At 39.7% G+C, this 26321-nt stretch overlaps 1 protein-coding gene across 7 annotated transcripts in view; it reads left to right on the forward strand.

Annotated features, from left to right (window-relative positions):
- Window positions 1–26321, forward strand: part of LOC140725527 (inactive N-acetylated-alpha-linked acidic dipeptidase-like protein 2) — a 965400-nt gene that overhangs the window by 640017 nt on the left and 299062 nt on the right. For all 7 annotated transcript variants that reach the window (XM_073041096.1, XM_073041095.1, XM_073041098.1 and 4 more), the window contains one exon: window positions 15443–15583. In XM_073041096.1, coding sequence (XP_072897197.1) covers window positions 15443–15583 — 141 coding nt within the window. The remainder of the gene's footprint in view (window positions 1–15442; window positions 15584–26321) is intronic.

The raw sequence follows: 26321 nt of genomic DNA on the forward strand, positions 1-26321 counted from the left end.
GGACCCATTGCAATTTGCTTTTCACCATTATAGGTCTATGGCAGACACAGTCTCAGTTGCTCTCCTTGAGGCCTTTGATCACCTGGACAATGCAAATACCTATGTTAGGATGCTGTTCGTTGACTATAGCTCAGTGTTTAACACTATCATTCCTGCAGTTCTGATTGAAAAGCTACAGAACCTGGGTCTCTGCACCTCCCTCTGCAACTGGATCATCGACTTTCTAACAAGAAGACCACAATCTGTGCAGATTGAAAATAGCACCTCCAGTGCTGATCATCGACACTGCTGCGCCTCAGGGATATGTGCTTCACCCACTGCTCTACTTTCTCTACACCCATCACCGTGTGGCTAGGAATAGCTCAAATGCCATCTGTGAGATTGCTGACAATACAACCATTGTTGGTGGAATCTCAGATGGTGACGAGAGGGCGTACAGGAGCGAGATACACCTGCTAGTTGAGTGGTGTTGAAGCAACAACCTTGCACTCAATGTTAGTAAGACCAAAGAGATGATTGTAGACTTCAGTATGAATAAAATGAGGGAACACAAACCTATCCTCCTAAAAGGATTGGAAATGGAGAGAGTGAGCAATTTCAAATTCCTGGGCGTCACTATCACTGAGAACATAATCTGGTTGCAACATATTGATGCAGCTATAAAGAAGGCAGGATATTTCAGTAGGAGTTTAAGGAGATTGAGTTTGTCGCCTAAATGCTTAAAAACAGATGTGCCATAGACAGCATTCTGAATGGCTACATCACTCTCTGGTATGGGGACAGTGCTTCTGCACAGGATTGAAGTATGTTGCAGAAAGTTGTAAAATTAGTCAGCTCCATTATGGGTACTAGCTCCGTAGTATCCAAGGCAGCTTCAAGGAGTGTGCCTCAGGAAGGCAGTGTACATCACTAAGGACCCCCACCACCCAGGGCATGCCTTCTTCTCATTGTTATCATCAGGAAGGAGGTACAGGAGCCTTAAGGCACACACTCAGCAACTCATGAACAGCTCCTTCCCTTCTGCTGTCCGATTTCAAAATGGACATTGAACCCATGAACACTACCTCACTACTTTTTTAAAATTTCTGTGTTTGTACTATTTATTTTGACTTAACTATTTAATATACATATATGTAATTATTGTAATTCAGTTTTTTCTATATTTATCATGTTTTTTTCATTGTGCTGCTGCTGCAAAGTCAGCGAATTTCTCTGCATATGCAAGGGATATTCTGATTCTGAGAATTGTTTTTTGGCAGTCTACTAAAAACTGCACAATAGATTATTTTCCAATGATTGATGGCCGGAATTGTACACCTCATTGTCATGTATGTATGATGTGCTCTCCCTGATGGGGGGGTGGCAAGTCCTGACTATTGTGATTCTCACTCTGGGTGTCCGCTTCCTCTTTTCATGATGTTTGATCAAGTTAGACATTTATTCTTGTGCTTGTCACTGAATTCTTAGCAAAAGGTCATCTAAATCTGCTCAAAAGAATTCTGATAGCAGTAGCATTTAAGAAATTCCACTTTAAAAGGCTTAGATTTTGAGGACGTGTCTATGTAAGTTAGTGCTAGACTGCATAATGGCACCTTGTCCTACAAATAACAAAGGCATTGTAGATTGTGTGTTCAGACATCACTTCCTTGCAGATTCAAGAAACTGGAGCAAATCTCCTCTTAGTGCCATATTCATGTGGTCCAATTTCTATACCTGTATTTTTTCACCACATTACTTTTTGCTAGCTTTGCAATTGGTAATAATTGTTGCTCAACAATCACCCCTCCATCCCTTCAGCTGTAAGTACCTTGGGAAGGAAACCATTGCCTTCTTAAAGTCCTTTATCCTGTTTTCTTGTGATAGAAGGAATATTTATGTACTGCAGCTCAGTATTAAGTTGTTTTCTTTGTACATTTCTATTTATCTGGTTGTTGTATGAGTGTTTCTCTTCGTGACCTGTTGATTCACACAATACTCTTCTAAAATTTTACTTTATATATTTAGATAATTATAAATATTTGATATAATATAAACTAACATATATACAAACTGAATATTTGACTCTAGAAGTTCTTTCAATTTTACAGAAATAATGACTACTGTGTATATTGCTACTTTTAACCTATTTGACAGATTATATTTCAATGTTGCTAGAAAGAGAATTGACTTTGGAAATCCAATCATGAGACAAGAATGTTCTTTGTAAATTTGTGATCTGCAAATACTGTTACCCATTATATTTTATTGTAACATTCTTTAAAGATTTGTGCAAGTTTTCAATATCTATAGTATATAATTAGTTCCCCATGGATTTCAGAATTGCTTTTCAAAGACCTAAACTTTTGCATTTCAAAGTACGGTAAGTCAATTCATTGACCAACTATCATAGTGGGTTAAGGGTGAACAAGACAGCTCTTTGCCCCAGTGACACAGATTTAATCACCCAGAGCTGGCTGTTTTTAACAAATTATTAATTACATAATCAAAATCTTTATGATTGTTTTTAACTTTTCACGGGGTTAAAAAAATCTTGAATATTCAAATGATGTCAAAGCTTCAAGCTTATGTTTAAAATTATCTGCTTAGTGCATGGAATACAACAATAATATCCTGTCAGGCACTTTGTTCTGAAAAGGAAATAAGGCTTTTTGGGATACAAGAAAATTTTACAGATTCATAGAGAAAACACTGCTTCTGCACCAACAATTAATCATTCATTTACACAATAATCCTACTATGATTTCATCTTTTGTTCTCCGGGCATTCTCATCAACTGCCCCTAAATTCTACTACTCACCTTAACACCAGAATAAATTATAGTAGCTGCTCTGGCCTGTAGAGGCTCAGTTCATTTTGTATGAACATCACTTCCTGTATGTAAGCTACTTTTAAATCATTTTCTTTGTGGGTTAATTTGGATTTAAATTTGAAGCAAACATTCAAAAGATATCTATCTCCAGCCACTATATTTGCCCTTGAAGCAGCAATATCTGTGAGTCTTAAGTTTGGTATCACAGCCTGGTAGGAAAACACAATTGCCCTTGAACAGAAGATCCTATAGAAAGCAGTGGATGTGGCCCAGTCCATCACGGGTAAAGCCCTGTCCACCTTTGAGCTCATCTATGTGAAGTGCTGTCACAGGAAAGCAGAATCCATCATCATTGACTCCCACCACCCAGGTCATGCTCTCTTCTCACTGCTGCCATCAGGAAAAAAGCACTGGAGCCTCAGGACTCATAGCACCAGGCTCAGGAATAGTTATTACCCCTCAACCATCAGGCACTTGAACCAGTGAACGTACTTCATTTGTCTTCGCGCCCCATTGCTGAACTGTTCCCACAATCTATGGGCTCACTTTCAAATACTGTTCATCTCATGTTCTTGATATTTGTTGCTTACTTACCTATTATTATTATTATTATTTTCTCTTTTGTATTTCTGCGGTTCACTGTCTTTTGCACATTGGCTGTTTGTCCACCCTATTGAATGCGGTCCTTTATTAATTCTATTAAGGTTCTTGGATTTACTGAGTGTGCTTGCAAGAAAATAAGTTACAGGGTTGTACATGGTGATATATGTATACTTGATGATAAATTTGTTTTGAACTTTGTTAATATCAGTAAACATTTAGTAGATATCTTTTGAAGGAAGATATGTTTATTGCATATTGTTATTAAGATATTGCTGTGGCACGTTGACTCTTATTTACACAGCATATTCATGAAGTGCTGTGTATGCATATTATCTTGGTTAACACCGATTGTGAGAATAATTAACAGTATATTCAGGCGTGTGACAATTCCGTATTGAATTTAATACAAATTTATTTAATTTTCTGCAATTTCTCAAGTAAGATCCCATTAAAAACCCTGAAGAAAGCTTTTGGCTCGGGTAATTTTTGAGATGGTGTTTAACTTATTGCATAGTTTTGTGTATATGCACTGCAAGAGCAGTAGAGTGAGAAGACAACTCCCTTCAAAGGCATCTCCCACAGACTGGAGACGCGTCAGAACACAGTACACGACAATGTCAGCTTCCAGCCTGAGCAACGTTGACCAGAGACCTAGAGGTCAGGTCAGAATGTGGCACCTTGATCAAATCTTCACAATGTTTGAAAGAATCCATGATTATCATAGCTGCAACACGGTGCCACGTTTGAGCCAAAGTGGCAAGAATGGGAGCAGCTTAAACTCAATACAAAATGGAGATGGAAATGGAGAAAGCTCTCACAGACATGGAAATGCACGAATGGACATGGAAAGAGCATGTGTAGAGGTTATATTAAGCGCGCTCAAGGAGGTGCATGAAGCTGAGGCTGACTTAGCAGAGGCAGAAGTGTATGGACCAGCAGCTGGCTTAAACAGTGGTGAGCCTACAACTAGAATCAGTCATACTTTGCCATCACAACAGCCAATGCATCTTACTAGATATATTCAAAATTATTTTGGCTATGAAAATGACAGGTTCCAGCTCTACAGGGAGAAGCTGTCCACACCATACAGTCCAGATATTGCCAGTCAAGATCTACAGCAGCAAAGACCCACAAAACCCACTTCTGCAGTTTCATCACAGCAAAAACCTCAGTCAAGAGTTGCTACCGATATCAATCCCATCTGCACAGACGTGGACAGACTTAGTTTCTGTCCATCCCAGGAAACACATTTGGCAAACCAGTCTCCACAATACCCTCATCCAGGAGCCACAGGTGCATTAGAGTTGGCTCAGTATCTGGATGATTGATAACTGGCTCATCTGCCAGTTACCTCTCCTGGTAGTCAAGCTTTCACAATGCTATGGAAGGATTAAGTCTCAAACCTAGCAAAGAGCTAGACCTCCTCTGTAAGTGGCTTGATGGGGAGTCACTGCAACATGCAAGAAGGGTTGGCACGGCACATTAATAATGCAGCTACATGTTTGCAAATGCTGTGGACAAAGGTTATGGCTCTCCAGAGGCAATCGAAGAATCTCTCTTCAGCAGACTAAATAACTTTCCAAAGCTTCCACACAAAGCTGAAGCTATTGGATCTTACAGCTCTGTTGTCAGAACTGCAAGCCTCAAAAAGTGAGGGTTAATTATTAGGACTGAGTTCTTAGAAACTGCAAGGGGAATTAACCCTATAGTGGAGAAACGACCAAGCAAGATGCAAGAACAGTAATGACCAAAGGGTTCAAGTATAAAACAAAGAATCGTGTTCTCTATCCGCCATTTTGATTCTTTGTGGAATTTATCTACCACCATGCTGAATTGCAAAATGACCCCAGTTATATGCTCTCAACTTCCAGTAACAATGTCATTCAGTGTCATGCAAAAGCATGGAAAACCAAAACCCCTATCATGGTTAACAAAACTGAAGTAGAAAATTCCATCATGAACACCGGTCTATAAGAAACCTCATTCCTTAAGGAAATGCAGAGGATTGGGAGAAATCTGCTTGCAGACTGGAAATGCTTTCTAAAGGAGCACTCAATATGTTTCAAATATTGTGCTTCCACAGAGCACCAAGCAGAAGACTGTAAAGCTATCACACACTGCACTGAGTGCAACAGCAACCAGCACAAATCAGCACTTAATTCAGGGCCAGCACCTTTGGCTTCCATTGGTTCCAGCATCCTGCAGCAGAGCAAGGCGGGGAGCCAGCTGATCATTCATCAAATGTAGCTACTTCCTCATACACAGAGGTACATGAGTAAGGCTTCCAAGGCAAATCCTGCTCTAAAATTTGTCTAGTCAACATTGACCTGAAAGGACATCCTGATATTAATGATCAGAACAACCAATCATTATCAAAATCAACATTCTTTGATATTCAGTATTCAGAGTTCTGTTTCCCTGTATTCTCTAAAGGTATGTTTTAGAACATCAAAAGTTTCTGGAAGGAAAGCCAGTGGATTTGCTGTGGAGTCAATGGGGAGAGGAGGTTTGCTTACCCTTGCAAACCCTCATGGAGTGCGACCATATTCCCAAGAACAGGGATGAAATCCCAACTCCTGAAGTGGCACGTGGCCATTCACATTGTAAGGTCTGACAGGACTCCCATACCTGACTCTCATGCTGAGATTCTACTGTTACCTGGCAGAGGTACGTGAACAGCGCAGTGGTTGACATGATGCGCCTTATGCCCGATCACTGGACTTGGGTTGGGTCCTAGTGGGTGAAGTCTGCCTCAGTGGTGCTCAGCAGCCCGCTGTCAGCATATTTAAGACGAATATAATGGAGAATGTGCACCCAAATCATTTTAGATCCTGTGAAAGTAGAATTTGTATGAAAAGTTTGTAAGTGAGCAAATGAAGCACCCTGGCATACTCACCTCTGCTCAACCAGATTGAGACAAACTGATCTTCTGCTACTTGGAAGACGACTATAAGCTGGTGCCTTCCACTGAAGATGAGGTCTTCCTTTGAATCACAAGCAAAGAGTTTAGCAAAGATGAGTCAAACAGTTGGGTAGCTCCCCTTCCTTTGTGCTCTCCACGAAACAACATACCAAACAACAGAGAAGGCCCTCAGTTGACTCATGTCCCTCAGTCACACATTGAGAAAGAAACCAGAAATGGAAGATTATTATACAAAGTTCACGGAGAGACATTTCAGGAACAATCATGCTAAGTTAATGCCTCCACCACATCTCACCTTCTCACCTCTCTTCTCAATAGACATTACCTTGGGAAAAATATGTCATTAAGGCTGACATTTTCAAAGTGAGAACGGTTAAAGACTATGCAGTAAGACTGTTTCCAAGACCAGTCTCTGAGGCTATCTTTCCTTTACCAAACACTTAAAGAAATGATCATTTTATTTTCAGTTTCAGTAGTTAAGTTTGTCATCAGGCAGGGAGTGTTCTGGCCTCTGGAGGTGCAGTTTGTTTTGTATGAACATAATTTCTTGTACATAAACTGTTTTTAATATCATTTCCTATGCAAGTTAATTTGGATTTCAATTTGAAGCACACAGTTGAAAGACATCTATCTCCATCCACTCTTTATTTGCCCTTGAAACAGCAATATCTGGGAGTCTTGGTAAGTTTTGTTACTATCGGTTGACTCGTGTTTACAAGGCATAGTTATGGAGTGTAGAGTTTGTGGATAATCTTGGTTAACACCAAACAGCAAGAATAATCAATAGTATTAGCATAATCAAGTGGTCGATGATTCTGTATTGAATTTAATATGTATTTTACTTAGCTTTCAGCTGTTTCACAGGTAATTCTCATTAAAAATCCTGAGGAAAGCTTCTAGTATGGGTGATTTTTGAGAAAGTATTTAACTAACTGCATAGAATTGAATTGACTTTATTTCTGACTTCCTTCACATACATGAGTAAAAATCTTTATGTTACGTCTCCTTCTAAATGCAATGTGCAAAAATCAGTGATTTATAAATATTTATAATAAATAGAAGAATCAGTGGAATATAGAGTACACTCAAGTCAGTGTGAGATCATCAGTCTGATGGCCTGGTAGAAGAAGCTGTCCTGGAGCCTATTGATCCTGGCTTTTATGCTGCGGTACCATTTCCCAGATGGTAGCAGCTGGAATAGATTATGGTTGGAGTGACTCACGTCCCCAATGATCCTACGGGCCCTTTTTACACACCTGTCCTTGTAAATGTCCTGAACCATGGGAAGTTCACAACTACAGGTGTGCTGGGCTGTCTGCACCACTCTACAGAGTCCTGCGATTAAGGGAGGTACAGTTCCCATACCAGGCAGTGATGCAGCCAGTCAGGATGCTCTCAATTGTGCCCCGTAGAAAGTTCTTAGGAATTGGAGGCCCATACCAAACTTCCTCAACCGTCTGAAGTGAAAGAGGCACTGTTGTGCCTTTTTAACCAGACAGCTAGTGTGTACAGACCATGTGAGGTCCTCGGTGATGTGGATGTCGAGGAACTGTTCACCCTCTCAACCCCAGATCCATTGATGTCAATAGGGGTTAGCCTGTCTCCATTCCTCCTGGAATCCACAACCTGCTCCTTTTGTTTTTGCGACATTGAGGAAGAGGTTGTTTTCTTGACACCACTGTGTCAGAGAGATGACTTCTTCCCTGTAGACCACCTCGTTATTGTTCGAGATAAGGCCAATCGATGTAGTGTCATTGGCAAATTTAATTAGCAGCTTGGAGCTCTGGGTGGCGATACAGTCATGGATATGCACTGCAAGGGCAGTAGATTAGCAAACTAACATAGCAATCTGGAGACATAAGAGACTGCAGAGGCTGCAATCTTGTACCACAAACAATCTTCTAGAGCAAGTAAGTTGGAGAAGCAACATCTGTGAAAAGAAAGGAATAGTCAACTTTTGATGCAGGCCCTAATGCAGGGATTAATTTCTTCCCATAAATGCCACTCCACACGTTGATTCTTCCAGCAAATTGTTTGTTGTTTAACATACCAATCAGCATGTTTTTGGGACTTAGGGGGAGTGTGCAAGTTTCACACAAGAAACTTCTAATGACAGGATTAAATCCAGTACTTTGGCATATTATTAACCATGTCACTATGTTGCCCAAATTTTGATTATAATTATGAACCAGCGATGTATAGACATTTTACTACTTTTATAATATATTAAGACATACATTCCAATAACAAAAAGCATTAATTTATCAATATATTGGCATGAGAATAAAATAATGATATTTTTCCTTTTAAATTTGCAAAGTAATTTTCAAGTAAGTATCCATTAGCAATTATTATTTTGTCTCCCTGCAATAAGTAGAAACAAATGCCATTTGAGTAAAGTAGTAATGTGTTTCTTTAACCATCCTTGTATGATTGTGTATTGATTACCAATCAGTTTGAATAGACTGTTCCACATAGACCTCTGAAGATGGATTTTCATTTGAAAGCATGCTGAAATGCTTCATTCTTCACTTTAAAGTCTTAATGAGGTAATGCAATGTCACATTGCAAAAAAACCTGCAATGTTTAACAGAAGAATCATACTAATCCCTGACAAGCTCCAGTTCTCAAATAAAAGATTATTTTCTCAAATGATGTGATACCTTTTATAAATACAGCCATCCCTCCTTATCCGTGGGTTCTGCATGCGTGGATTCAACCAACTGCGGATCGGGAAAACCCGAAAGTTCTCTCTCCAGCACTCATTATTTAAGCATGTAGACTTTTTATTCTTGTCATTATTCCCTAAACAATACAGTATAACATCTATTTAAGTAGCATTTACTTTGTATAAGTAAGTCGGAACAGGTACATCTGGTATTATTTAGCGTCTGTTAGGCAAATGTTCGTCTTAGTATATAGTATATATTTTACCTTTCTATACATATAAAACACTTAAGAAACATACGTATTTCAATAATTAAACCACTGCGTCTAAAGTCCACTTCACTGAGACAGGTTAAATAAGGGACTTGAGCATCCACGTATTTTGGTATCTGCGGGGTGTCCCGGAACCAATCCCCCGCGGATAAGGAAGGCCAACTGTATCACATTCTTTGCCAGTTGCATTGCAGTTATACTGACAGTTAGTACAAACTATGAATGATATTTGATTTGTTACTACTATATACAGAGCTGTATATATCAGATTATATACAGTACTGTGCAAAAGCCTTAAGCACCCTAGGTTTTCTACATGGTTTCAGATGGTATGGCCTAAACAGAGACCTGATCTGAACATCATCGAGGCTATTTGGGATTACCTAGAGGAACAGAAGCAAGCAAGACAGCCAAAATCTGCAGAATACCTGTGGCAAGTTCTCCAAGATGCTGGGAACAACCTACCAGCTGATTTTTTAAATATATAAAAATGCATGAAAATGTACCTAAGAGAATTGATGCAGTTTGAAAGGTAGAGTGGTCACATCAAATATTGATTTGATTTATTTTTTTAATCTTTACTGCTCTTTATAGTATTTCTTTTGTTACTTAGAAAATTTTCATTATTTTTAAAAGCACCTTTGCTTTATAGAATTTTTTTACATATGTCTAAGACTTTTGCACAGAACTGTACACTTGTAGAGAAGATTTTGTTTTCTTGTTCTTTTTCAGCTATTTTTATTATAGGATTACTTGACAGATTATTAAGATACATAGAACTATTTTCACATAGCACTGGATTAATTATACGGTCGGCCCTCCTTATCTGCGAATTCCGCTTGCGTGAATTCAACCAACAGCGAATCGTGAAAACCTGGAAGTGCTCTTCCAGCACTTGTTGTTTGAGCATGTACAGACTTTTTTTTCTTGTCATTGTTCCCTAAACAATGCAGTATAACAACTATTTTACATAGCATTTATGTTGTATTAGGTATTATACGTAATCTAGAGATGATTTAAAGTATACGGGAGAATGTGCGTGGGTTATCATGGATTGGGATTGAAAAAAAAATCGGAAGTTTTCTTACTTAAGTCGGAACAGGTACATCCGGTATTATTTAGCATCAGTTAGTCAAATGTTTGTCTTAGTGTATAGTACATATTTTACCTTTCTATGCATATAAAATACTTGAGAACGTATGTTTCAGCATCAGGCTCGGGAACAGAAGTTCCCAAGTTCGATCCAGTGAAAGACTGCTCCCGAGGGCGCTCTCCGCCATGTCGGGTTGATGTGGAGGATCAAAAACTCAAAATCTCAAAACCCAATAATTAAACCACTGTGTTGCTTAGTAATAATTGTAGCTTTCATTGGGACAGAGCCTTTCTCACTTTATGCTTTAAAATTTTTCCGATTGTTGACCGACATAGCCTAACTCTTTTCCAATGACTAATGGCGTTTCACCTCTTTCCGATCGCTTTATTATTTCCACTTTATTTTCAATGGTGATTACTTTCGTGAGCAGGAAAATTGCTGATTCAGAGCTCTGACGCCGGGTCCTAAGTCACTGCACTGAGACAGGTTAAATAAGGTCTGGGGTTCCGCTGGGTCCTAAGGTTCATCGCAATGAGACAGGTTGAATAAGGGACTTGAGCATCCGCGAATTTTGGTATCCGCGGGGGGTCCTGGAACCAATTCCTCGTGGATAAGGAGGGCCGACTGTATTTGAAAAATATCTTGAACAGTATTGACAACAGCAAAAAAGCTGGGTGATTGCAGTTAGTGTATCAGTTAATCACAAATGTTTTAACAGGATTTATGCAGAAGTGACAGCATTTATGCATAAGTGATCATATGGCTGTTATCTATATTGTCGGAATACTTTTTTTACATTGTTTGATATTATTATTCTGAAAGTAAATGTGTAAATATTGTTTAAAATTGTTCTGCATATGAATGGCAGCTTGATAAACTAGTGGCAGTAATAAATGTCATAATGTAGCAAAAAGATGAGTATTCCATATATTTAAAAAAGCGTAATTTTGTCAGGAAATAAAGCATTTTTGTTCATCGTATTCAAGTGTATTGCTTCATTTTGCAGGTATAGATATTATGTTGTAGAAGGTGGTATTTACACCATATTAAGTACGGTAACCAATTTCAGTTTTCAATTAAATTCCAATTTTCTTGTTAACATTTACTGCCTGTTCTTCATCTCATGCAATGGGTTGACTGGTGATCAGATCAAAATGTGACATTAAGGCACAAGTGACATTTTGGTGATCTTTTTTCCTGACTGGGAGTGCAGGGTGGAAACAAGATTTAGCTTGAAAATTACTTAGTGGGGATACAGACAAAATGACGTTGGTTTATAATCCATTGTCTTCAGTGACAGCAGTGCAGGATTAACTGGTCTATGTGAGAGACGTTGTCCAACCAAATATTGATTGGGCACCAAGTCAGGAAACTGAAGTCTTTATTTCCACCAACTCACAAGATCAAGAGTAAAGACGTGAGGCAAATTTGCTGTTGAAAGAGTAAATAGCAAAAAGAAATATAGCTTCCAGCTTCAAGCAACCAATAATGCAATTCCCTGGAGGGAAATTCACCTCCAAAACTAACACCCGTTTGAGAGAAAACCTGAGTATGTTGAATAAGGAATTGATTTTAAGCCTTGAACATAACATTAGGGCCATTCATTGTTCTGGTCCTCATATTACAATTTATGGAGATTCTATATTGGTTCTTTAACCAACTTCAAGCTGGGTGTATATTATTTTAATGACATTGGCACAGCAAGTATTGCCACTGACTCACAGATCTGATAAACCAGGTTCAATCCTGCTCTCCCGTGCAGTGAAAGTGGAGTTTGCATGTTCTCCCTGTGACTGTTTGGGTTTCCTCCTACATCACACTGTCAAGGTGAGGCCAGTACAAACTCATTGAACAACGGGAGACATCAGAGACTGCAGATGCAGAGATCTGGAACACCAATCGAGCAGCAGATTGCTTGTTGCTAGAAGAACATATTCTGCCTAGGTAGTACGCAACCAATAGTAAATCAAAAAAATATATATATCTCCCTCTCCCCCTCCCTCCCCTTCCCATCTCTCCCATTCCCCTCTCTCTACCTCTGATCCACCTTCCATCAGTTCTCCCACTTTTGTCCTTTTCCATACCCCTCCCTGCCTCCAGAACATATAGCATATTGTTTTAACATCTAAGAGGCACAGAAATGCAATTTGTTAATTATTGTCGCATGTCTGGAGGTGGAGTGAAAAACTGGTCTTCCATACTTTTCAGTCAGTTTAAGTCATTACACAGTGCATTGAGGTAGTACAATAACAGAAGGCAGAATAAAGTGCAACAACCACATATCAAGAGCAGTGCAAGCAAACATTAGCATGCTCCATCATAATGATGATGAGATCAAGAGTCCATTTTATTGTCCTAAGGAACTATTCAATGGTCCTATAATAGTACGGTAAAAATCTGCTTGGTGGTGCATGCTTTCAGTCTTTTCTATCTTCTGACTGTTGCAAAAGAATGTCACGGGTGACACGGGGTCTTTGTGCTGGCTGTTTTATTGAGGCAGTGCGAAGTGCAGACGGGGCTCCTAGAGGGAGGCTGGTTTCTGTGATGTGCTGAGCTGTATCTAAACTCTGCTGTTTCTTGTGGTCTTGGGCAGAGTAGTTGCCATTACCAATCTGTGATGCTTTCTATGGTGCATCAATAAAAATTGGTAAGGGTCAATGGGATATGATAAACTTCTTCAGCTTCCTGGGAGTAGAGACATTGGTAGGCTGACTTGGTTGTGACATCTACTAGGATGGAACAGGACAGGCTTTTAGTGAAGTTCACTCCTTAGAACTTGAAGGTTGCAACAGTTCAAAGTTTAAATAACTTTATTATCAAAGTATGTATTTGTTACCATATACTACTTGAGATTCATTTTCTTGCAGGTATTTTCAGGAAAAAAGAAATACAATAGAATATTATGAAAAGCTATACATAAATAGTTGTCATTGTTGTGGCTATCCCTCGAGGTCGAGGATGATGGTCTTCGTTCCGTTGATTGGCCCACAGAGCGAAGACGCCTGTGCGTGTATTTGTTTAACGTGTATTTGATGTTGCACTCCAAGAAGGACACAATACTTCACAAATCAACCAACAGATTCCAATTACATGGAAACCACAATGATTGGAGCTGATGGATTTGTTGCAGCCTTCATCCACCTTCACAGCCGTTGAGTTTGAAGTAACTTCGTCCACCTGTTCCACCATTGAGGTTTTGGTTGGATTGTTCTTTGTCAGGGACCTCACCCTTGACCTTACCACCATGGGTGACCCTACCAGGAGCATAGCTCCAGACGGCATCGCTCTCGGGATCTCAGGACCACACAAGCTTCTCCACCATGACCAGGTGACAATCCACGGAGAAGACATAAACAGTAAAAGAATGACAATGGTCAAAAGAAGACAAACTGTATAAATAAAAATAATACTGAGAGCATGAGTTGTAAGGAATCCTGAAAAGTAAGTCTGCAGGTTGTAGAATCAGTTCAGAGTGGTGGTGAATGAAGTTGTCCATACTAATTTATTGCCCTAGGGTAACAACTGTTCCTGAAACTGCTGATGTGGGACCTAAGGCTTCTGTACCTCCTGCCCCATGGTAGTAGCAAGAAGGAGGCGTGACTTTGATAATGGGGCTTTGATGTGTAGTGTTGTTTTCTTGTAGCATCTCTCCCTATAAGTGGTGGGTGAGCTTTGCCTGTGATGGACTGGGCTGTATCCACCACTTACTCTTACCATTCCTGAACATTAGTGTTTCCATAGTATGCAGGGTAGGTTAGGATGCTCTCCACTGTTGATCTACAGAAGTTAGTCAAAGTTTGTGGTAACATCCAAACTTTTTAAGAAAGCAGAAGTGCTGTCATACCTGCTTGTGGTGGCACCTATGTGCTGGTCCCAGGAAGATCCTCTGCTATATTAACAACAAAGAATTGAAAACTACTGACACTTTCCACCGCAATTCTCCTAAAAAGGACTGGCTCGTGGAGCTCTGGCTTTTCTTCTTGCAGCTGATAATCAACTCTTTGGTTTTGCTGATGTTGGTAGAGATGTTTTTGTGGCACCACTCAACCAGATTTTCAATCTCCTTCCTAGATGCCAATTTATCACCACCTTTGATTCAGACAACAACGGCAAACTTAAATACAGGCATTACAGCTGTACTTATCGGCACAATCATAAGTATAAAGTGATTAGAGCAGGAGATAAGCACACAGCCCTGTGGTGCACCTGGCCTGACAGTGAGTGTGGAAGAGATGTTGTTACCAGTCTATGCTAACAAATCTGCCAGTAAGAAGGTCAAGCATCCAGTTGCACAGAGGTGTTCTGAGGCTAGGCGTTGGAGCTTAGTGATGAGTTTCGAGGGAATGATAGTATTGTATGCTGAGCTATTGTCAATGTAGAGCAAATGGATGTATGCTTCTTCATCACTCAGCTCGGAACACCTGAATAAAGAGCCAATGAATTGGCTTCTGCTGTGACCTGTTGGAATGGTAGGCAAATTGGATCAAACCTGGTTGGTCCTCAGGCAGGAGCTTATATGCTTCATGACCAACCTCTTAAAGCACTTTATCACGGTGGATGTAAGAGCTACTGGTTGATAGCAATGCAGGCAGGTTACCGCATCCTTCTTGAGCACTGGTAGGGTTGGTGCCTGCTTGAAGCAAGTGGGTACCTCACACTGTTGGAGTGAGAGGTTAAAGAAGTCCGTAAACACTACAGTTCTTCAAGGCTCAGTCACACGTGCCATCTGGGCCAGATGCTTTCTGTGGATTCACTCTCTTGAAGGATGATCTCCCATTGGCTTCAGTGAATGAGAGTTAGGGGCTGTGAGGGTTTGTGAAAATGTCATTCAAAGCGAGAGTAAAAGGCATTGAGCTCATTTGAGAGTGAAATCTCATTGCCATTTATGTTGCTTGGTTTTGTTTTGTAAGAGGTGATAGCATTCAAGCCCGGCAATCAAAACGGAAATTGCTGCATCTACTTAACAGCTCAAGCAGCATCTTTGAAGAGAAATGTAAATGATGTTCAATATTATGTTTTAATGATCAGTGTAGTATATAAATTGATCTAATATGAGTATGTTTGATTTTAAAAGGTGGAAGCTTCAGAGAGCATCGCACAAATCTCACATCGTTGCTGGTCCAGCCAATTGCAGCATCTTTGGCAAAATCACTTCTTTCTTCCATTGACGAGACAAACAGAAATAGATGTATTCATCTCACAAATTCAAGTAAAGGTAACAGATGTAATTTCACACTTTTTTATGTTGCCAACATTATTTTATTGCAGCATGTCTTCCATGCACAATTTATAAAAAGAACACTTCAGTGCAAATGGACTATGCAAAAGATAGTGACATGATTCATGGCAGTTTAAATAGAAGAAAAAGAAACAAAACTTACGTTTCTAGGGTTGTCTATGCTTTAGAAATCTGCTGACATGGAATTCCATTTTTGATTTATGTGACAGCTGACTTTCTTGTTGCCTACCTGAAGTAGTGAGATTTTGTTTCAAATTGTTACTTATAAAATTTTACATAATTATAAAATAAAAACTGCAGTCAAGGGACAAGTGAGACTGGAGCAGAGGGTCACATTCTATCACCTCATTTCCCTCAGTTTTGGACTGCTGCTTTCTGCCAAGTGGGGTTGCAGTCTGAAGTAGCTGCTGTGGGGCAGATGTGAATGTATTGCCTGGGAGTCAGTGATGGTAGAAAAGACACTGACATCATGAGAAAGAATTGCACTGTTGCGGTTATTAATTCCAATCCAACTCTCAAGAACAGAATAGTCAAAAGGGCTCAGAACACCTGGGCACAAAAATTATTTGTGTGCTTGATGTCTTTCTGCATCAGCCATGCACTAAAGCTATGTCAGCCATCATGTTTTGCCATGTCAGAATGCTTCTAGTACACATTAGATGCTGCTGACCCACTTGGCTTCACAAATCAAATACGTCCTCTTCATGCTTTTCTAGGGTTACCACCTTTTACCTGGAAGCTCTAGTTAATGGGAAGTGACTTACCTAGTTAAAATAAACAGTCTTAACCATTTACAGCACACACAAAATCCTGGGGGGACTCAGCAGGTCAGGCTCCTTCCTTGGAAATGAACAGCTGACACCCTTCTTCAGTTTATGCGTCATTCAGGAGAACACAAAATTATGCTGTGGCATCCGGGAAGCTGATTGCCTCTGGATTCTGGTATTCTCCTTTTTGATGCCATTTATGGGCACCAAGCAGAGCTACTGTGTTCGATCTTGACAGTTGAAGTGGGAGAAGGAGCATTGCTCATCAAACCTCTATCAGAACATACAGGCTCCCTGCTAACACTATCACTAATACATGGCCTTTAAAGTACTTTGAAGATGACAGCATTATCACAAAATCTATTCTGCTCTATATACTATCGTGAAGTGGAATAGTTGCCAGTGGCTCATCAGACTTTGGATTTCAGATGTGATAATATTATCAGTGTTTATTGTATAGTTGTGAATGAGATGTGATCTTACTTGGAGATTACCTGATAGTTATCCCATCAATGGCTGGATTAAAAAATTCCGGATGATACTGCAGTTAATTTTGTCTCTGGAGGCCAATAAGTAGAGTTTGCTTTTTCCTCTGCTTTATCTCTAAGTGCCTATGCAAGGAGTGGGGGCACCTTTGCAGAAACCTCCTATTACATCTTACTGAGAGAAGTGAATTGTACAATTTATGCAGAAGTGGTGTGGTGAAGAGAGACTGAGATTAGGAGTGGTTATGGGTAGATGAAGAAAGGGTACAGAGGAAGAGTGCAGGAGAGGAGAGAAAAAATGGGATGGGAATTCTCTGTAAAACACTGACCTGAGGGTGACCAATAATTAAACCAAGCCATGGTTCACAATCAAAATTAACCAGTCTGTTGTCTGTGACTGGAGGAAACAGTCACTACATATTCTACTCCTGTACATTTCTCTTTTCCTCTCTCTCCCTTTTGCCTCTCCCCAGCTGTCTTCCTCTTTCCTTCATTCTCCTTTCAATTGTCTTCTTTCACTCTCTAACTCTCCCTTCACCTCCAGTACTGAGTCCTCCCTCTCTGCATCTGCTGCTCTCTAATTATCTCCCAGCCACATAGTCCATCCCTCACTGTTTTTCCCTTCTCTCTTGCCTTACTCTCATTTTTTCTCCTGTGTTTTTTTTCTCACCCACATTCTCTCTCATTTTGCCCACCATCCCATGTCTTCCCCCAGCACCCCTTCGAAAGTCAGGTAGACAGTGCTAGAGATGATGGGTGGATGGGTTGTTTGCATATTGCACATTCTTTCCATTTTGAGCCTCTTTAGGTTAGAGATTCCTGTGATTCATTGAGGATGTTACCTCGTTTCAAGGAGACTTTTCAAACATCCTTGAAGCTTTTTCTCCATCTTCCATGATATATGCACACAGTGAAGCTCGTAATAGAGTGCTTCTTTCAAAAAATTGTGCCAGGCAGTCAAAGAATGTAGATTTGAGGGAGATTAGCTCCTCAGTGCTTGGGATATTAGACTGGGAGAGACTGCTGACAATGGGAAGCTTATTGTGCCATTGCACTTGGAGATTTTGCATAGACATTTGTAGTTAATCTACTCAGGTACACGTAGTAAATTGTGAATTACTCCAAGGCAAAGATGAGTGGGGAAATCATGACCTTGATATGGGCCTGAAGTCTTTGCCAACAAACCCTTTCCTCAGTTGTCAAAAGTTGTGTCAGGGTGTAGGAAAATGTTGCAAATTTCATCAGCAATGCTTGCCTTTGCTGAGAGTGATCCGTGTTTTTCAGGTTCCATAGAAACATAGACACCTACAGGCCCTTCAGCCCACCATGTTGTGCCAACCATGAAACTGCCTAGAATTTCCCTACTGCATAGCCCTCTATTTTTCTAAAGAAGTCCCCTTCTTGTTTGTTGGAGGATAGTGCTGTGCTTGGTAGAATAGCTTTGATCTGTGTACATTTAGTATAAGCTCTATCTTCTCTTCAGTGAAGGAGTCAACAAATAATTTGGAACTAAGGCTCTGAATGTATATTAATGTCTGAGGTTGCAGTGATCTTGGATCTGGAGTTGAGACAAAGAAATTTGAACTCCCTTGTCATTATAGTATCCTGCTGTTCTAAGACTCTTGAATGGACTTGGTGGACATTAAAGATGAACTCCTGACCTCACAATCTATTTTGCTGTGACTATTGCACCTAATTATCTTCCTGCACTGAACTTTGTTATTGTAACTGCAACCCTATAATCTGCATGTTGTTATTACTTTTCCATTGTATAACCTCAGTATACTTATGTTTTGTAATTATTTGTATGGATAGCTTGCAAAATTAGTTTTTTACTGTATCATTGTATATATAACAATAACATTTTAATTACATTTGCAGTGAAAGATCCCCCATGCAATTTTACTTTCTTTCAATTTCCATTTAGCATTCGTTTCTTCCTGTTATCTTGGATTCTTCATGTATATATAATATCTTATCCTGCCTTCCTGTCTATTTTTCACCCATTTTATAAACCAATCTATTCTGCTTTCTGCTTTTACTGATTTTCTGTCCCACTATGGATTTTAGCTTTTAGTTACAATGCGTGAGAGTTTGCAACAAAAATAACAATGCATCCATTAGGGTGACCAATGTTATTTCAAAGTAAATCAGCCAGTGACTTCTGGTAGCTGCATGCATATAGTTAACTCGACAAGTTGCTGTCTGACATGTCCTACTTCTCAAAAATTTACAAAGTTAGGATGACAGAAACTGGCTCTTTGCCTGCCCTCACCCCCTCTCCAAGGTCTACAGCAACCATCGCATACCCACCTATACTAATTCCATTTACCAGCATTTAGTCCTCAATCTCTATGTTGTTGATATTGAAATGCTTGTTCAGATACTTTTAAGAGTACCAATTCAGGTAGTACATTCATCTGGGTGAAAATACTTTCCACAGATCCTATTACTCCTAACCTAGTACTAGGGCCCTCTGGTTTTAAATATCTCAGCGAAAGAGAAGTGATCCAACCAACTGTCCCATCTACACACACCATCATTTTGTATATTTCTATCATATTCTTACTCCCATACCTCAAAGAAAAATGTGCCATTCATATGTATGGAGGTGTGAATCAGCAGTTTTAACCTGTTTAGTATGTAAAGTTGTACCTTGTCTATTCAATTATCTGAGATTTATTTTAGCTTCATAGTATGTCTTACTAATACTAACAACCTCTCTTATCTGAGATTTATTTTAGCTTCATGGTATGTCCTACTAATACTAACAACCTCTCTGACACTTGAAATTACCTTTCACATGTATCAGCTCTTGTTACAGAATTGATTTTAAAAATTAATTTGAATTATTTGGACAAATCCTTTGCTAACCCCAAGCTTACCAGTATCTACAGGAAAGAAATGCAAAAAAAAATTAATACCTTAAATGCTTTACTGCAGTTAGCAAAAATATAGGCCTGTTATTTTTAGAAGATTATTACGAAGTTTCATGATCCGGCATTGATGCTGTTTCTTCATCAGAGTCAAATGATAAATTATTTTGTTTCCTCTACCCGCACCTGTGTTGGAAGATTTTAGACTTGATTGTAACTACTCAGAAAATAAAGCAATTTCAGGCATTATGAAGCTCCATAGCTTTTACAGAGGAAGCTGCAATTGAAGTGTAGGAAAATGGCAAGCTCAAAGCATAAAATGCAGGAGTTATTCTGTTGATGTTAAAAATGCATAGCAGTTTCATGGCTTAAATATAATTTTCACATTATTACATAGAGCTGAACTGCATTGAAAGGTAATCAAACCAAACTGTACCTCTAACATACGTTCAGTCATCTATTCTAGAGAAAGATTGAAGAAATGCAAATATGAGGAAACATCGATTTAAGTCACAGTGGGGTTCCACTGTTAAACTATGGCTTGCACTATCATGCAAATAGATAAAAGACAATATAAATAAACAACCATAAAAATACGATGCACAAACCCTTCATGTAAGGTATTAATGCAGCTGAATCTAAGATGCCTATGATTCATTGGAATTCATGACAAGGTATTGACCTGTACAGGTTAGCAATGATGATCCTGTTTATAAAAGAGATTTAGAAAAGTAATGTTTAACAATTTTGTGATCCTAGCACAATAACCCTGTCTCTGAAAATAACGCTGCATCAGCCAGCTGAATCAGTGCTCACATCAGTTAATGAAACTGAAGTCACATAACTAGCATGGGACCAATGATTTCTTAGAGACAGTTGTGTGATGGAAATGTTGCAGATGAGCGAGGTAATACTGGAGAAGTGACACACTAAATACTGTTTGTCACTCAAAGCAAATACTGTTTTGTTTTGATGATACTTTTAAGAAACAAACAAACTAAAATTAAACTCCATGGAGAAATTCATTCAGGAAACACAAACCAATCCTCGGAGGGATCAGAAGTGGAAAGAGTGAGCAATTTCAGATTCCTGGATGTCAATATCTCTGAGGACCTAACCTGGTCGCAACAGATTGATGCAGCTATAAAGAAGACAAGATAGCAGCTATATTTCATTTAGGAGTTTGAGGAGATTTGGTTTGTCACCTAAAACAATCGAAAACTTCCTCAAATGTACTGTGGAGAGCATTCTGACTGGCTGCATCCCCATCTGGTACGGGGGTGCTACTGCACAGGATCGAAGTAAGTTAGATAGATAGATAGATAGATACTTTATTCATCCCCATGGGGAAATTCCAACTTTTTTCCAATGTCCCATACACTTGTTGTAGCAAAACTAATTACATACAAAATTACGTGTAAATTTAATCAGCTCTATCATGGTTACTAGCCTTCATAGTATCCAAGACATCTTCAGGGAGTGATTCCTTAGGAAGGTGGCATCCATCGTTAAGATTCCCCAGCACCCAGGACATTGTGAGGTCAGATGGCTTTGGGGGAACAATATGAAAATCTGCAGATTTTCTCTTGTTTGCTACTAAAGATGAACTATAATTGTCATATGTATATTAAAATATTGAAACATACAGTGAAGTGCTTCAGTTGTGTCAGTGAGGATTGTGCTGAGGATTGCACCAATGTAGCATGATCACAACTCAGTCTACATCTTCGGAATGTGAGAGAAAACCAGAGCGCCTGGCGGAAACCCATTCAGTCACTGGGAGAATGTACAAGCTTTTTACAGTTTCAACACCAATCTTATTTGTACTAAGTAGAGGGTGTCAGTCACTTGGTCAAATATCTTATTGATTATAGGATAGGCAGAATCTGCTATTACTTTCAGTACAATGTTGGGTCCATTTGACACATCATATTTTATGTCGTGGGCAGTGATACTGAGCCAATGAGATTCATGCTTTCTGCAGAATACTTGCACTCCTTGTGGTGGCACAACACAGCATGCTTAATGATTAAACTCTTAACAGCTGTGTTCTCTTCACACCCACGCACCGCACAAACGTTCCCTTAGCAACCGTGCCATCACCAATGAACAGGAGAGTTATGCTAAAGAATTAAAGTGGTTCACGCATTCATAGCCATAGCAACAACCACAGAACCACTTTCAATTTTTTTCTTTGAAAATATGTCATATCTTCTTTGATGGCCTGACATTTTAAAGCACATATTCATTCTAATCTTAGGTAAATTTCCCTTTTCACTATCTACTCTTTTTTTTCCTTCACCTCTTCAATTCATGATTTGTAGCCTATAACATTTAGTGGTTCTGTTTCAAACACTGTCAGTTCTCTTGCAATAAGTGAAAATGCCCATTTTTGCTTAGAACTTAGATGCTAGCTGTTTGGAAACTGTGCAGCATTCCAGCGAATTTTAGATATCCTTTCACATAATATCCCTCAGGCAAAGATTCTAGTAGGATTCCTAGAAAGTAATTGGAAATCAGACACCTAATGGCAAGTTCTCTTCACACCTCCAAGTCTAAATTCTTTGAAACAACTGGTGTGCTACCACATCATAATGATACTCTATTATTGATATCTCTGAGCAAAAGGCAAGAATTGCTACTTTGCCTTTCAGATCTGTAGGGATCATTGCCAATCATAATGAACAACTCCTAATGGACCTTCTAATAACCTGTGGTATTAGAGTAATCTTGGTCAAATCATATCATTCTCTGATCCAATTATGATTAATATATTTGAAATCCCATTTCCTTGCAAAATAATCCCCTTTAAAGGTTAACATGTTTCTTTATCCACAGAAGCTAAGTATTTTAGTATTTTCTGTTTTTATTCCAGATGTAGAGCTTGGTGGTTAATATTTTACATTTGTGTACCTCGAAGTACCATATAAGAGAAATAAATGCTACAGCACTGAATTTCACTGTGGTGCAGACTGTGCAGCTTGTAGATCTACACCCAGACTTATATAATGTTTTTCCTATTCCATGGAGATATAAATCTTTAAATACACACACACACACACACACACACACACACACACACACACACACACACACACACACACACACACACACACACACACACACACACACACACACACACACACACACACACACACACACACACACACACACGTGTGCATATGTATTCCTCACCATTGTATCTGTGCACATTCTGTTGGCTTCACACAGACTGAAGGCAATAGAGACACCATTAATTTTTTATCTGTATTTTCATTGCTCTGGTAAATTTTGAATCATGCTCAACTGTTTGACAGATGCTTCTGCCAATTCTAATAATTAAAGACTTCCCTTGTTGGGTTTTTTTTTTAGAATCAACAACTCCACCAAAAGAAAATTATGCATGACTACATTGCTTTGTTAGGATAAATTGACGGTCACAAAAGATGCTCTGTTTGGCAGACTGTGCAGGTTTTAATATGGCTCAGAGCTTGATCAAAATGTAGCAATAAAAAATTCTTTCTCGTTCCAATCAGAATTCATCTGTTCAAACTCTTCTCATCCTTTACATTAAATCTTAATTTTTCATATTGATTGTTAAGTCTCATTTGTCTCACTTCCTTAATGCCTGAAAGTAAATGCTGACATTGCATTGGAATTCTTCTTTCATATTTTGGAAAACCAGTTTAATTTTACTCCGGGTGCCCTTAGCTGTTGTACTGCATTCAGAAATCTGCGCTTTTATCCAGAACTTGTCTTCATGTTGTCAAAGATGATAAGTGGGAATCCTCTTTGATGGTGAAGCACTGACTCTCCTGTTGCATCTCATCTCTTGCATCTGGAATTCTAAATGCAGTTTGTTGAGTACCTTCATCAAGGCTGTTATTTGTTCTGCATTTTAGAGCCAGCACACAACATTTAACTCTTCAAATTTTTGAAGACTGTTAAGTCAATTATCACAATTACAAATCAATATGAAATATAGGTAAATAGTTGGGCCAAAGGCTAGTATCCTCAGGTGAATTCATTTCACGTAAAGCATGTTATTGTGGATTTAGAGGCAAACACATTTCCTGTGATTTGGCTGGTAAGCCAGAGGGGATATGAGAGGAGGTTAGGCAGTGGAGGATGTCACTGTAGGAGAGAAATTTGAAGGAAAAGGAGAAATAGCGTTGACAGGAGTATAGGAAATAAATGGTTGAGTGAAGAAGCAGACGGTGGGCAAGGATATCTATGACAGCCCGTGAGTGCGTGCATTTTCAGAGATGCCAGTGCACGTGTCCGTGTGTGTGTGTGTGTGTGTGTGTGTTTTCATAGACCAGAAACCATGAGACGTCAGCATGAAGTTTTCAGTTCCTCCAGCATTTTGTGTGTTGCTCAGCATGAATGTGTCAAGCTGGTTTTACTCACTCTAGCACAAAGCTAGCATGTTGTGTTCCGTAGAGTATATGTCCCAACCTGGAAGTTACGTATTTCAACAAGGAAGACTGCTACAAGAAAAAGTCTGATACACATATTGGAGGAAAGCACACGAATCCTCCCGGTAACTTAAATATCAGCTTCAGAAGATTTCTGGCAAGATTGGAGTAAGGAAAACTGACTCTAAACAGAATACTTGGAGCACAGTCTTATTATAACCAGTGCCCTGTTTTATCAACACAAGTGCAAGACTTCATGACAGCATTCCCAAACTAGGCACAGACACTTGCTGGATGATATTATCTGAAAGAGAGATCGCAAGAGTGTCTTTTTCACCCATGCCTTAAAAAGTTCCAGTGGCAGTTATCTTCACATGGCTGGCCCCAAAACAAAAGCAACTACAAAAATATTGTTGTATGAAAATCAAAATGGAGGTCTTCAGGCCAATTTATACTTGTGCGTCGAATCTACGCCGTATGCACCGCATGCCCTATGCCGTAGGGTGACGTGCACCTCCCCAAAAAAGTAACTTGTGTCGCGGTGACGCAGACAGCAACAACTGTGATCGGTCTGCTTGGTAGCATCTCAATTTCTCCTACGCATCTCCGGTTGCTTCTTCTCCGCCACATCTGTAGGCTGTGTGTACACCGATGCAAAATAGATTAACCAAATCAACAAATCTACCTGCCGACATGTGAAAATGTTTGAAAATGCATTTCCTCATCCATGTCTCTCACGAAGAAACTCAATATAGTGGCATAGAAACCCCACCGCCAACTAGAATTTTGGCGCATACCAGTGCATGCTCGCTACGGCTTAGAGCCTACGCAGAAGTATAAATCAGCCTTTAAAGAACCCAAAAATCACTTTTCTCAGAAAACACATAACCAATAGCCTAACCTCTCTCAACTAACCGGAGAACAAAGTACCCCGAGGTCAACCGTAATTAGGAATGGCTAAGAGACTCTCAGCTTATTCATCAGTAACAACAAGACTGGTTTGATGGGAGTATCCAGAAGCTCTTGGAGCTAATTAATTGCTAATTCAAGATGCTCTACAGACACCTGAATGGTGAGGTCTAACAGAAATCTGGTAACCTGAAGAATTATTGATAGGTTTAAAGAGCGCAGGTGTGCTGTTAACTATGATTTTTGTGAATTCTCCAGTGCTATCATGCTTGTTCACAGTCCAAAAGTTTCAAATAAGGTCAACTTATCTTGTGTAGAATGTCAGCACCTGTTGGAAGAACACTTTGGAAAAGCTCCTGAATTGTGTTTCATTCTTTGACTTAATTTCCCTCGCCTCCATTCCACAGCAAACCATCCAATTCAGTCTCACCACCTCTCCAAATAAACAAAGTTAAAGGGTCATATTCCAAATGATAAACAATAGGAGACTGAGAGTAGATGATAAACATGAGGAAATTTGCAGATGCTGAAATTCCAAAGCAACACACACAAAATGCGGGAGGGGCTTAGCAGGCCAGGCAGCATCTATGGAAAAGAGTAAATATTCAACGTTTTAAGCTGAGTCCCTTCTTCAGGGCTGGAAAGAAAGAGGAAAAGTCAGAGTAAGAAGGTGAAGGGAGGGGAGGAAGAAGTACAATGTGGCAGGTTATAGTTGAAACCAGGAGAAGGGGAGGTAGTGAAGTAAAGAGCTGGGAAGTTGGTTGGTGAAAGGAATAGAGGGCTGGAGAAAGGGGAATCTGATAGGAGAGGACAGAAGACCATGGAAGAAAAGGAAGGAAGAGGAGTATGAGAGGGAGGTGGTGGGTAGGTAAGGAGCTACGGTGGTGGGGGGAAACGGGAATGGGGAATGTTTGAGGGGGTGGCAGTTACCGGAAGTTTGAGAAATTAATAGTGCTGCCATCAGGTTGGAGGCTACCCAGACAGGATACAAGGTGTTGCTTCTCAACCTGAGTGTGGCCTCATCGCAGCAGCAGAGGAGGCCATGGACTGACTTGTTAGAATAGACGGACTTGGCGGATGGACATAGGTGCTCAGTGAATCAGTCTGTTAATCTGCATCTGGTCTCGTGGGTATACAAGAGGCCATATCAGGAGCACCGGATACACTATATGACCCATACAGACTCGCTGGTGAAGTGTCACCTCATCTGGAAAGATTGTTTGTGGCCCTGAATGGTAGTGAGAGAAGTGGTGTAGGGG

This window comes from Hemitrygon akajei, chromosome 3 (assembly GCF_048418815.1).
Source record: "Hemitrygon akajei chromosome 3, sHemAka1.3, whole genome shotgun sequence".
In the NCBI taxonomy this organism is placed as follows: domain Eukaryota; kingdom Metazoa; phylum Chordata; class Chondrichthyes; order Myliobatiformes; family Dasyatidae; genus Hemitrygon; species Hemitrygon akajei.